This window comes from Piliocolobus tephrosceles, chromosome 14, assembly GCF_002776525.5.
Source record: "Piliocolobus tephrosceles isolate RC106 chromosome 14, ASM277652v3, whole genome shotgun sequence".
Taxonomy (NCBI): domain Eukaryota; kingdom Metazoa; phylum Chordata; class Mammalia; order Primates; family Cercopithecidae; genus Piliocolobus; species Piliocolobus tephrosceles.
In genome coordinates this window covers 13590210-13604539 of record NC_045447.1, presented here as the reverse complement: position 1 = coordinate 13604539, position 14330 = coordinate 13590210, and the positions used below count along the sequence as shown (strand labels likewise).

At 43.3% G+C, this 14330-nt stretch overlaps 1 protein-coding gene across 1 annotated transcript in view; it reads right to left on the bottom strand.

The window, feature by feature from the left end:
- Positions 1–14330, bottom strand: part of SCAI (suppressor of cancer cell invasion) — a 190555-nt gene that overhangs the window by 28676 nt on the left and 147549 nt on the right. The window contains exon 14 of the mRNA XM_023217161.1: positions 9009–9090. Within this exon, the coding sequence (XP_023072929.1) occupies positions 9009–9090 (82 nt within the window). The remainder of the gene's footprint in view (positions 1–9008; positions 9091–14330) is intronic.

Sequence of the window (14330 nt, the reverse complement as noted above, 5' to 3'; positions counted from 1 at the left end):
ACTAAGAGCTAGATCAGAAGCAACTATACAAAGCTCAACCAAAGAAACAAAATGGGCCGGGCGCGGTGGCTCAAGCCTGTAATCCCAGCACTTTGGGAGGCCGAGACAGGCGGATCACAAGGTCAGGAGATTGAGACCATCCTGGCTAACACGGTGAAACCACGTCTCTACTAAAAAAAAATACAAAAAAACTAGCCAGGCGATGTGGCGGGCACCTGTAGTCCCAGTTACTTGGGAGGCTGAGGCAGGAGAATGAAGTAAACCCGGGAGGCGGAGCTTGCAGTGAGCCGAGATTGCACCACTGTACTCCAGCCTGGGCGACAGAGCGAGACTCCATCTCAAAAAATAAATAAATAAATAAAAGAAACAAAATGATGGAAAATACAGACAGAAGAGAGGTTAAGAAATGTGGAAGACACAGTGTGAATGTCTAATACACATATTTAATCAGAGCTCCAGAAGGTGAGGAGAGAGAGGCTTAGATACCATCAATATGTGAAGAGAAAATGAGAATTTCCAGCAGTAACAAAAAACTCCAACCTACCACCTCAAGAAGTCCAATAAATTCCAATAGATAAAGCCAAACCTAGATATATCACCATATAACTGCGGGACACCAAAAACAAAAAGAAGGTCTTTCAAAGCAGCAAGAGAGAAATGGAATGAGAGTGAGGCTGACTGGCAGAAGAGCTCTTACATAACTGAATCCTGTTGTGAATGTCTTAAGAAACTGATTGCTGTAGACATCAGTCAAATACTTTAGGATGAGGCTGTTTAGATAAATACTCCTGTTTTGACAAATCTGTAAGTCATTTTCACAGGCAGGGATCCAGTTAGCTCTGCCATAAATACTTAAATGTGCAAAAGGATTTTCTTCTTCCAGGGGAAAAAAGAAAAAGAAGTATTGCCCAAAATGACTGAGGGTTTTTTTTTTTTGAGATGGAGTCTCGCTCTGTCATCTAGGCTGGAGTGCAGTGGTGCAATCTTGGCTCACTGACTCCCAAGTTCAAGCGATTCTCCTGCCTCAGTGTCCTGAGTAATTGGGATTACAGGCATGTGCCACCACGCCCAGCTAATTTTTGTATTTTTAGTAGAGACGGGGTTTCACCATATTGGTCAGGCTGGTCTCGAACTCCTGACCTTGTGATCCACCTGCCTCGGCCTCCCAGAGTGCTGGGATTACATGTGTGAGCCACTGTGCCTGGACGGCTTTTTTTTTTTTTTTAATTTTAAACTCCTACTAAGTACTACATTACCACAGATAAGGCCAATTAACTTGCTTAGTTTACCCCTACTGGCAAGCTAAGTCCCAAAATACGGGCCATACTTGTTATACAAATCTTGGTATTTCAATCACAATATTCCTCTAACATGAGGCTCAGACAAGCCTGAAAAGCTACACTTTTCCTATGTGGGAAAGAGCATGGGCACTGGAATGAGAAAGACTGGTGTTCGGCCCAGCGCGGTGGCTCAAGCCTGTAATCCCAGCACTTTGGGAGGCCGAGACGGGTGGATCACGAGGTCAAGAGATCGAGACCATCCTGGCTAACACGATGAAACCCCGTCTCTACTAAAAAAAATACAAAAAACTAGCCAGGCGAGGTGGCGGGCGCCTGTAGTCCCAGCTACTCTGGAGGCTGAGGCAGGAGAATGGCGTGAACCTGGGAGGCGGAGCTTGCAGTGAGCTGAGATCCAGCCACTGCACTCTAGCCTGGGCGACAGAGCGAGACTCCATCTCAAAAAAAAAAAAAAAAGAAAGACTGGTGTTGGAAATATTAGACAAGATCCTGAACCTCAGAGGCAAAGTTTCCTCAAGTACAAAATAAGGACAATAGCACCCTCATTTCATCATTCAACATGCACTGATTCAGACTCTTTTGGCCAGGTGTGGTGGCTCACACCTGTAATCCCAGCACTTTGGGAGGCCAAGGTGAGTGGATCACTTGAGGTAGGGAATTTGAGACCAGCCTGGCCAACACAGACCCTGTCTCTACTAAAAAATACAAAAATTAGCCAGGCATGGTGGCACACGCCTGTAGTCCCAGCTACTTGGGAGGTTAAGGCAGGAGAATCACTTGAACCCAGGAGACAGAGGTTGTAGTGAGCCAAGATCATGCCACCGTACTCCAGCCTGGGTAACAGAGCAAGACTCCGTCTAAAAAAAAAAAAAAAAAAAAAAAAGACTCTTTTAAGTGTGAGGCACTGGGTAAGGATACATGTTTCTATAAACACACACACACACACACGCTTCAGGGAAAACATGGCATCATGCTGGTCACTAGACCTTCATATTCCAGGCGGAACAGTGGCATCTTCTCTGATATATATGACCAGGCCATGAAGGAAGACCTAAAGATACCGGCATTAGGGATTACCCAACTACAAGGTTCAGCTCAGTTGGAACCAGTCCCAGAGTTCAGTTGGAACCACCACTCAGAGCTTCTGATCAGTTTGCTAGGCTCCAAACTTAAATATGAGCAAACAAGCGGGGATTATGATACTCTCAGGAAAGTCTCTAATGAGAAAGACAGAGGCAAAAACAAGCAGAAACAAATGAACAAAGAGGAAGCAGATATGAGGCAGGGAGAAATTTTAAATGATCACTGATATTCTCAAAGGAAAGTGAGATATTTCAACCATGATAAAAAAAAAAAAGAACCCAAGATAATTATATATATATATATATGTGTGTGTGTGTGTGTGTGTGTGTGTTACATAAACACACATGCATCTATTTCTATATATATGAAAAGAAAATACAGAGACAAATGAAAAATCTCAATAAAAGGTTTCGAAGATAAAGATGAGGGGATTTCCTAAAGAAAAAATGTATTAAAGAGAAAAGGACAGACAAAAAATGAGAGACAACTAGACCAGAATGTCCAATAACGAAAGAAGTTCTTAAAAGACAGAATAGGAAAAAAAAAAAAAAAAATGCAGAGAGAAAATCAATGGACTAATTCTAGAAAATGAGCAGTTTCCAGACTGATATAATTCACCAAGTACATGTCAAGCACCGTAGTTAAACGTAAACCCAGACCAGCCAGGCACAGTGGCTCACGCCTGTAATCTCAGAACTTTGGGAGGCTGAGGTGGGTGAATCACGAGGTCAGGAGTTCAAGACCAGCCTGGCCAAAATGGTGAAATCCCATCTCTACTAAAAAACACAAAATTAGCCAAGTGTGGTAGCACATGCCTTTAATCCCAGCTGCTCGGGAGGCTGAGGCAGGAGAATCGCCTGAACTTGGGAGGTGGAGGTTGCAGAGAGTCAAGATCCTGCCACTGCACTTCAGCCTGGGTAACAAGAGCGAAACTCCGTCTTAAAAAAAAAAAAAAAGTAAACTCGAACCAGGACACAATATTGAGAAACTGAAAAATCACTAAGGAGAAAGAGAGGATTCTATATGTTTCCAGATACTGAAAATGTGTTGCATAAAAAAAGAAAACAGAATTAGAATGCTTCATGCTTCTTACGAAGTACTGGGCTGGGCGCCATGGCTCAGGCTGAGCGTGGTGGCTCACACCTGTAATCCTAGCACTTTGGGAGACCCAGGTGGGCGTTCAAGACCAGCCTGGCCAACATGGTGAAACTCCATCTCTATTAAAAATACAAAAAATTAGCCGGGTGTGGTGGTGTGCACCTGTAATCCTAGCTAGTCTGGAGGCTGAGAGAGGAGAATCACTTGAACCTGGGAGGCAGAGGCTGCAGTGAGCCAAGATCACATCACTGTACTCTAGCCTGGGTGACAGAGTGAGACTGCATCTCCAAAAAAAAAAAAAAAAAAAAAAAGGCCAGGCACAATGGCTCATACCTGTAATTCCAGCACTTTGGGAGGCTAAGGTGGGTGAATCATCTGAATTCGAGACCAGCCTGACAAACATGGGGAAACCCTGTTTCTACTCAAAATGCAAAATTAGCCAGGTATGGTGGTGTGCACCTGTAACCCAAGCTACTCTGGAGGCTAAGGCAGGAGAATGGCCTGAACTTGGGGAGCAGAGGTTGCAGTGAGCCAAGATGGCGCCATTGCACTCCAGCCTGGGCAACAAGAGTGAAACTCCATCTCAAAAAAAGAAAAAAAGAAATACTGGAAGCTAGGCTGGGAGCGGTGGTTCACGCCTGTAATTCTAGCAGTCTGGGAGGCCAAGGCAGGTGGAACTCCAGAGGTCAGGAGTTCAAGACCAGCCTGAGCAACATAGTGAAACCCTGTTTCTACTGAAAACACAAAAATCAGCCAGGTGTGGTGGCACGTGCTTCTAACCCCAGCTACTTGAGAGGCTGAGGCAGGAGAATCACTTGAACCCGGGAGGCAGAGGTTGCAGTGAGCTGAATCGCGCCATTGCACTCCAGCCTGGGCGACAGAGTGAGCCTCCCACTAAAACAAAACAAAACAAAAAAAATTATCTGTCAAAATTATCTATGGTATGGATAAAATGATGGAAAGGGTAGAAATGTGAGTTGGAGACAGAAAGAGGAAAGAGAGCTAAATTTCTCTTTCATAGTGGGAAATCAGTATGTAACACCTAAAACTGAAGAATCAAGAATTATCAATGCCAGTATATTATTTAGAAAAAGAGTGGTTAGGGGAGAGAAGGAAGGAAGAAGATAAATGGTGGTTAAATAACAAAATAGCCAAAAACTATTCAAAGAGTGGCCTCTGGGAAGAGGCAAATAGGGGTTGCAACAAAAAGTGGGAGACTGCTGTTTTTACTGGAGAGATTTTTGAATGAGTAGTTCTCACCATGGCAGCACAACAGAGCTAGTCTTAATAAATACTGTAGCTGAAACCCACCCCAGGTGAAGTGATCAGAATCACAGGAGGTGGGTGGGGCCCAGCTACAAGTGGTTCAAAAAGGGCTCTGAAGGTTTCTGATGCACAGAAATAGTTGAGAAATACAACTTTAAACTATATGCATGAGTTACTTCATAAACACTAACAAGTGGCCAGGCGCAGTGGCTCACGCCTGTAATTCCAGAACTTTGGGAGGCTGACGAGGGCAGATCACCTGAGGTCAGGAGTTCGAGACAAGCCTGACCAACATGGGGAAATCCCATCGCTACTAAAAATACAAAATTAACCAGGCATGGTGGCATGTGCCTGTAATCCCAGCTACTCGGGACGCTGAGGCAGGAGAATCACCTGAACCCAGGAAGCGGAGGTTGCAGTGAGCCGAGATTCCAGCCTGGGTGACAGAGCGAAACTCCGTGTCAAAAAAAAAAAAAAAAAATTTACGTGTAGTATTTAAATGAAGAAATGTACATGAAAACATCCATACCTATATAAAACATACATAGCAAAGTAAATACTCCAGAAATAATACATCAGTTACCCAGTTCTCTTTTTTCACTAAAAACTTGCAAGCCGGCACAGTGGCTCATGCCCATAATCCCAGCACTTTGGGAGGCTGAGGTGGGTAGATCACGAGGTCAGGAGTTCAAGACCAGCCTGACCAACATAGTGAAACCCTGTCTCTACTAAAAATACAAAAATTAGCAGGGTATGCTGGTGCGTGCCTGCAGTCCCAGCTACTTGCGAGGCTGAGGCAGGAGAATCGCTTGAACCCAGGAGGCAGAGGTTTCAGTGAGCCAAGATTGCGCCACGGCACTCCAGCCTGGGCGACAGAGCGAGACTCTGTCTCAAAACAAACAAACAAACACACAAAAAACTTGCAAAGTGGTAGCTTAAGACTTTACAATGCTTAATTTCATTTCATCTAATTAATTAACTTCTTAGAGATATGGTGTTGCTCTCTCACTCAGGCTGGAGTGCAGTGGCGCAATCACAGCTCACTGCATCCTCGAACTCCTGGGATCAAGAGATCCTCCCACCTCAGCTTCCTGAAGTAGCTGGGACTACAGGCTCACAAAAATATGCCTGGCTAATTTTTAAATTTTAAAAATAGATTTGGGGTCTTGCTATCTTGCCCAGCTTTGTCTCAAATTGCTGGTTCAAGGGATCCTCTTGCCTTGGCCTCCCAAAGTGCTGGGATTACAGGTGTGAGCCACAGCGCCCAGCCTATAAATGCTTTTGTGGGAAAAACAAATATGAGACACCTTCATATGCTACTAAAGAGAACTACATGCTTAAATTAAATGTAGTAATATTAATTTCTAAAAAGATTAAAATTGGTCTGTGCCATGGTCTGATTTGCCTACTGCATATGGGGCTCTTTTTTTTTTTTTTTCCTTTTTTGAGACAGAATCTCACTATGTCTAAAATACTGCAATCGCGTGATCTCGGCTCACTGAAACCCCCATCTCCTGGGTTCAAGCGATTTTCCTGCCTCAGCCTCCCAAGTAGGTGGGACTACAGGCACGCGCCACCCCGTCCGGCTAATTTTTTAATTTCCAGTACATACGGGATTTCACCATGTTGGCCAGGCTGGTTTTGAACTCCTGACCCCAAGGGATCTGCCCGCCTCAGCCTTCCAAAGTGCTGGCGTTACAGGCGGAAGCCACTGCGCACCCAGCCTCCCTTTTCATTTCTGAAGATTGGTATGTTCTGGACCATTTATTTCTTTAGAGGAGTGACACTGCCAGTGCCATCAAAAGCAAACAACAACAACAAAAAACTTGCTATTATTCCACAGCTGTCCTGTGCATCACAATATTAAAATCTAAAATTAAGCCATGATGCGTTAATTGAGTAAATATATTTCCAATTATACACAATGGTATCTTTAAAAGTCGGCATCCAACATTCATCCTAAATCTAAATAGTCCTCTGGAAATAGCAGGTACATACAATGAATGGTATTCCTGAGAAGTGGTATCCAATAATGCCCAATTAAATTGGGAGAAACTAATGGATTGCTAAAGTACTCTCAGTGATGCTAGATCATGTTAAACAATACACTGGACCCAGTGCAAAAACACATTCTGTCACATCACCAAACTGCTGCAACAGATTCATTTTTATTGACAAAGACAGAGTACTTCTTTTGAATTCTGTGAAGACACAAAATGCCTGGACCCCTCTGGCTTTATAAGTTTAATTAGGGTAGCCAATAAATCTTTTCATTCAGCAGCCTCCCACGTTCTTCCATTTCCCACAAAAACGAAACACACATACAATTTAAGAAAGTACACTGCTGGCCAGGCACGGTGGAACACACCTGTAATCCCAACACTTTGGGAGACTGAGGCGGGTGGATCACCTGAGGTCAGGAGTTCGAGACCAGCCTGAACAACATGGAGAAACCCTGTCTCTACTGAAAATACAAAAAATTAGCCAGGCATGGTGGTGCAAGCCTGTAATCCCAATTACTTGGAAAGCTGAGGCAGAAGAATCGCTTGAACCTGGGAGACGGAGGTTACAGGGAGCCGAGATCACTCCATTGTACTCCAGCCTGGGAAACAAGAGCGAAACTGTCGAGGGGAGGGGAGGGAAGGCTGCTAACTTCCCTAAAAATCAAAAGTTGTAATACTAAACAAAATTAGTAGGAGGAAAACTGCTGCTGAAAAATGTAGGGTACATTGGAAGCTCTTGGAATAAAGAGTTTAAATAAAACTAAACGGAAAACGTATACTTAGGGTCAGCTCTCTTGGCTACCAGACATTTCCATTAGTCTCCTGATAGAAACGTATCAGGAGTTTGCTTCTTTTATTTATTTATTTTTGTTTTTTTGAGACAGAGTCTTGCTGTTGACCAGGCTGGCGTACAGTGGCACAATCTTGGCTCACTGCAAGCTCCGCTGCCCGGGTTCATGCCATTCTCCTGCCTCAGCCCGCCGAGTAGCAGGGACTACAGGTGCCTGCCACCACGCCCGGCTAATTTTTTGTATTTTTAGTAGAGACGGGGTTTCACCGTGTTAGCCAGGATGGTCTCGATCTCCTGACCTCGTGATCCGCCCGCCTCGGTCTCCCAAAGTGCTGGGATTACAGGCATGAGCCACCACGCCCGGCCAGGAGTTTGCTTCTCCCTCTAACTGCAGTATGAACACCCACAGCAGAAACAGTTTGAGGTGGCAGATCTGTGCACCCAGAATATTTTTGAATACATTTTTCACTAATGAAACATTTTGACCAGATACAAAGGACCTAAAGACTGTGTTTTCCTTTTCCTGTAAATTACTATAGTTTGTTTCACTGCTGTTTTTGTTTTTGTTTTTTGTTTTTTGTTTTTTTGAGACAGAGTTTTGTTCTTGTTGCCTAGGCTGGAGAGCAATGGTACGATTTCGGCGCACCACAACCTCCGCCTCCCAGGTTCAAGTGAGTCTCCTGCCTCAGCCTCCCAAGTAGCTGGGATTACAGGCATGAACCACCATGCCTGGCTAATTTTATATTTTTAGTAGAGATGGGGGTTTCTCCATGTTGGTCAGGCTGGTCTCAAACTCCCAACCTCGGGTGATCTGCCCGCCTTGGCCTCCCACAGTGTTGGGATTACAGGTGTGAGCTACTGCACCCGGCCGACCGCTGGCATTCTTTATACAATCACTGAAAATCATCACTTCAATAGTGAAATATAAAACGAAGGATGTTCAAGTTAGATCCCTGTCACTTATTTCAGCATTCAGGACCATCTTTTTTTGTGATTGTCACAAATTTTCAAAAAATTAAGTGCATGTAAAACAATATGTTAATATTCAAAGACTAAAAGTATGGGCTAGAAGTTTCACTTAAACTACAGCAGCTCAGCATGAGAAGGGGAAACGTTTGAACACTAGAGAAATTCACCCTTATACCTCTACCTCTATAAAAGAAAAATTATTCTGGGTTATATAACAAAAATAAACCTCCCACCAGAGATCTTGGAAATCTTGAATTTTTTTTTCCTGCAGAAGGATTTATTATTTTCCACTGAGTGTCCATTCATGCGTTTTCTTCTTGTTTCTATTCATAGCACCAGATCCTGACTAGCATGCACAACCTCAAAAGAAAAGAAACACTAAATACAAACTGTGTAAAATTAAATAAAATAAAGCAAAATAAAAAGGCACACATTAAGAGTGAATACCCTTGGGTTAGTGCCACAATGTCTACCCTGTGCTATAGCTCTCGTGGAACTCACCTTGTATGCAACACTATTAGATGAATCCACAATGATGAACAGGGGCTTCCTGGTGAAAGGATAGAGATCTCCGGGATGAAGGCTGCGAAAACAACAACAATGAAGAACTGTTAAACTGTGTCAGCCACGTCTTAGAAATCTTATTCTTCGGTTTGGTCTGCTCATATCTCCTTTACATCATAGCACTGAGAGAAAAAAGAAAAAAAGACTAGTTAAGCAAAGGGAAAACAAAAGTATGTATTTACTAGGATAGCCAAGATAGTTTTATCTGAAAAAAAATGTTCAGAGACAATTGTTATTTAAGAATATCTGAGCTAAAGAGAAGCCTGCGTATTTAAAAATGGCTAAACACAGCATGAAAACCTCAGAAGTTGGCACACAGGTACCTGTTTCATATTTAAAAGTTCCTTTTGAGAACATCTGGAAAAAAGATGTAATAACAAAACCTTATTTGTATTTCAATGAGTCCTCAAAATCTCTATTTTAAAGATTTTTAATATTTACAGCTACATCTTAATACTGCAGGTAGTTAAGTAGGAAAACCTTTTTACTATCACCATTTTTTTTTTTTTTTTTTTTTTAAGACACCGTCTTGCTCTGTGGCCCAGGCAGGAGTACAGTGGTGTGGTGCAATCTCAGCTCACTGCAACCTCCATGTCCCAGGCTCAGGTGATCCTCCCACCTCAGTCTCCTGAGTAGCTGGGACTGCAGGCATGCACCAACACACCCAGCAAATTTTTCTATTTTTAGTAGAGATGGGGTTTCTCCATGTTGCCCAGGTTGGTCTCAAATTCCTGAGCTCAAGCGATTTGCCCACCTCAGTTTCCCAAAGTGCTAGGATTATGGGCATGAGTCACTGCGCCAGCTACTTTTTACCATATGTTTCCTCTGAACATTTGCATCAAGGACTTGTTAAACATGCGGGGGCTTGTTAAACATGCAGTTTCACTGACCCACAGAAGAGCTATTGAACCCGAAGGCTGAAGTCCAGCAACATGCATGTGAGAGCCAATGAGTAAGGTCAGAATTTTGGTGTGTGTGTTCTCTTTCCAATGACTGAGTACACGATGTGCGTATGTGGATAGATACTAAAGTGTAAATTTATAAATGTTTCACTGAGCAGTATCATCAAACGTCACTATATTTCAAATAAAAGTTTTTCTTTTATTGACAAAAATTGTATGTATTGAAGGTATACAATGTGATGACTTGTTAACGTATACATGTATAGTGATTACCATGATCAAATTAATCAACACTTCCATTCCCACACAGTTACCGTTTTTGTGTGTGTGGGCGGCAGGAGGCAGGGGAGTGGGCAGAGAGAACACATAAACTTTACCCTTTCAGAAAATTTCCAGTAAACAACAATTTTTGTTATTGTTGTTGTTGTTGCTTGAGATGAGGTCTCACTTTGTCACCAAGGCTAGAGTGCAATGGCAAGATCATAGCTCACTGCAGCCTCGATCTCCCAGGCTCCAGTATTAATTACTCTTGCCTCAGTCTCCCAAGTAGCTGGGACCATGGGCGTGCACCTCAACGCCTGACTCGTTTTTTAAATTTTCAGTAGAGACAAGATCCTGTTATGTTGCCAAGGCTGGTCTTGAATACCTGAACTCAAGCAATCTTACCATCTCAGCCTCCCAAAGTGCTGGGATTACAGGAATGAACCATCACACTTGGTCCAACAATACAGTATTTTAATTTTTTATTTATTTATTTATTTTGAGATGGAGTCTTGCTCTGTCACACAGACTGGAGTGCAGTGGCGTGATTTCGGCTCACAGTGGCGTGATTTCGGCTCACCGCAACCTCCGCCTCCCAGGTTTAGGCAATTCTCCTGCCTCAGCCTCCCAAGTAGCTGGGATTACAGGTACATCCCACCACACCTGGCTAATTTTTTGTATTTTTAGTAGAGACGGGATTTCACCATTTTGCCAGGCTGGTCTCAAACTGACCTCAGGTGATCTGCCCACCATGGCCTCCCAAAGTGCTGGGATTACAGGCCTGAGCCACCGCACCCAGCCAATACAGTATTTTTAATTATCATCACCATGCTGTACTTTAAATGTTGTTTAATCTTACAATTCAGAGGTTGCACCCTTTAACCAACATCTCCCTATTTTCTCCAGTCCTCACCTCCTCACAACTACCGTTGCACTCTGCTTCTGAGTGCAGCTTTTTTAGCTCCCACATGTAAGTGATCATGTAGTACAGGTTCGGTGTTCCTAATCTGAAAATCCAAAATGAAGAATGCTCCAAAATCCAAAAGGTTTTGAGAACCAACATGATGCCACAAGTAGAAAATTCCACACCTGACCTCACATGATGGATCACAGTCATGCAGGTGCACAACACACAGTTTATCCAGGATCTCAAAGGGAAAAATAAAATTACCTTCAGGCAATGTACATGAGGTGTATATGAAACAGAAATGAATTTTATGGGTCCCATCCCTAAGGCACCTTACTATCTATATGCAAATATTCCAAAATATGGAAAAATTCAAAACCCGAAACACTTCTGGTCCTACACATTTCAGATAAGGGATATTCAATATGTATTAGAAAAGAAGTTTTAGACCAGTCCTGTTTTCTTTATAAGCAGATTGTTCTCAGCTAGAGAAATTCTAGAGCAAATAATGGCCCAAGCAACGAAGTTGTTATGCTTAGAAAAAGAACGAACTCCGGGCACAGTGGCTCATGCCTATATGCCAGCACTTTGGGAGGCCGAAGCAGGTGGATCACTTGAGGTCAGGAGTTCGAGACCAGCCTGGCCAACATGGTGAAATCCCATCTCTACTAAAAATACAAAAATTAGCTGGGCATGGTGGTGCATGCCTGTAATCCCAGCTACTCGGGAGGCTGAGGCAGGAGAATCACTTGAACCCGTAAGGTAGAGGTTGCAGTAAGCCAGGATAGTGCCATTGTACTCCAGCCTGGGTGGCAGAGTGAAACTCTGTCTCAAAAAAAAAAAAAAAAGGAAAAAGAAAGAACTTTTGTACATGAAATTCTATTTGTTTTTGTATTTTTTGCATTTTTTAAAAAATAATTTTTTAAGTTTTTGTACAGACAGAGTCTCATTATGTTGCATGGTCTCAAACTCCTGGGTTCAAGTGATTCTTCTACCTCAGCCTCCTAAGATATTGGGATCACAGGCATGAGCCACTGGTCCTGGCCTGACGTTTTATTTGTAATCATGTAACAATATTCATTTGTGCTATATTAAACCAACAAAACCTTACATTAAAAAATTCAGGCCTGGGCCGGGCACTGTGGCTGACACCTGTAATCCCAGCACTTTAGAAGACTGAGGCAGGCGGATCACGAGGTCAGGAGACTGAGAACATCCTGACTAACACGGTGAAATCCCGTCTCTACTAAAAATACAAAAAAATTAGCTGGGCGTGCTGGCAGGCGCCTGTAGTCCCAGCTACCCTGGAGGCTGAGGCAGGAGAATGGAGAGAACACGGGAGGCAGAGCTTGCAGTGAGCCAAGATGGAGCCACTGCCCTCCAGCCTGGGGAACAGAGCAAGACTCCTTCTCAAAGAAAAAAAAAAAAACATTCAGGCCCAGCATGGTGGCTCCGGCCTGTAATCCCAGCACTTTGGGAGGCTGAGGATAAGGTCAGGAGTTCGACACCAGATGGACCAACACGGTGAAACCTCATCTCTATGAAAAATAAAAAAATTAGCCAGGTGTGGTGATGGCCACCTGTAATCCCAGCTACTTGTGAGGCTGAGGCAGGAGAATGGCTTGAATCTGGGAGATGGAGGTTCCAGTGAGCCAAGATCGTGCCACTGCACTCTAGCCTGGGCGACACAGCAAGACTCCATCTCAAAAAAAAAAAAAAAAATTCAATACTAGAGGTTGGGAAGGGTAGAGGAAGGGAGAGATAGGGAAGAGATTTGTTAAAGAATAAAAAATTACAGCTAGATAGAAGGATTATGTTCTAGAGTTCTATACCACTGTAGCATGACTATAGCTAATAATGTTATATAGTTTTTATTTTCTTTTGTTTTTTTGGCATGGAGTCTCACTCTGTCACCCAGACTGGAGCACAATCTCGGCTCACTGCAGCCTTGATCTAATGCGTTCAAGTGATTCTCCTGCCTCGGCCTCCTGAGTAGGTAGGACCACAGACGCAAGCCACCACACCTGGCTGATTTTTGTAATTTTAGTATACACAGGATTTCATGTTGGCCCAGCTGGTCTCAAACTCCTGACCTCAAGTGATCCACCCATCTTGGCCTCCCAAAGTGTTGGGATTACAGGCGTGAGCCACCACTACCAGCCTACATTATAGTTTTAAATAGCAAGAACAAAGATATTAAATGTTCCCAATACAAAGAATGGATGTTTGAGATGATGAGTATGCTAATTACTCTGATCTGATCATGACACATTGTAACTACAGAAACATGATTATGTACCCCAGGAATATTTACAATGATTATTTTTCAATTAAAAAAATAAAATTTAAAAAAATGTGGCAGGGTGTGGTGGTTCACGCCTATATCCCAGCACTTTGGGAGCCCGAGGCAGGTGGATCACAAGGTCAAGAGTTCAAGACCAGTCTGATCAACATGGTGAAAAATACAAAAATTAGCTGGGTGTAGTGGCCGACACCTGTAATCCCAGCTACTCAGGAGGCTGAGGCAGGAGAATCGCTTGACCCTGGGTGGGAGAGGTTGCAGTGAGCCAAGATCCTGCTACTGCACTCTAGCCTAAGTGACAGAACAAGACTCCATCTCAAAAAAAAAAAAAGTTTGGGCCAAACACACTGGCTCATACTTGTAATCCTAGTACTTTAGGAGGCTTAAGTGGGAGGATCACTTAAGGTTAGGAAATCAAAACTGACCTGCGTGACAGAGCAAGACTGTCTCTAAAGAAAAAAATGTGTTTAAAAGTTCGACAGACTGGATTAAGAAAATGTGGCACATATACACCATGGAATACTATGCAGCCATAAAAAAGGATGAGTTTGCGTCCTTTGTAGAGACATGGATGCAGCTGGAAACCATCATTCTTAGCAAATTATCACAAGAAGAGAAAACCAAACACCGCATGTTCTCACTCATAGGTGGGAACTGAACAATGAGCTCACTTGGACTCGGGAAGGGGAACATCACACACTGGGGCCTATCATGGGGAGGGGGGAGGGGGGAGGGATTGCATTGGGGAGTTATACCTGATATAAATGATGAATTGATGGGTGCTGACGAGTTGATGGGTGCAGCACACCAACATGGCACATGTATACATATGTAACCTGCACGTTATGCACATGTACCCTAGAACTTAAAGTATAATAAAAATAAAA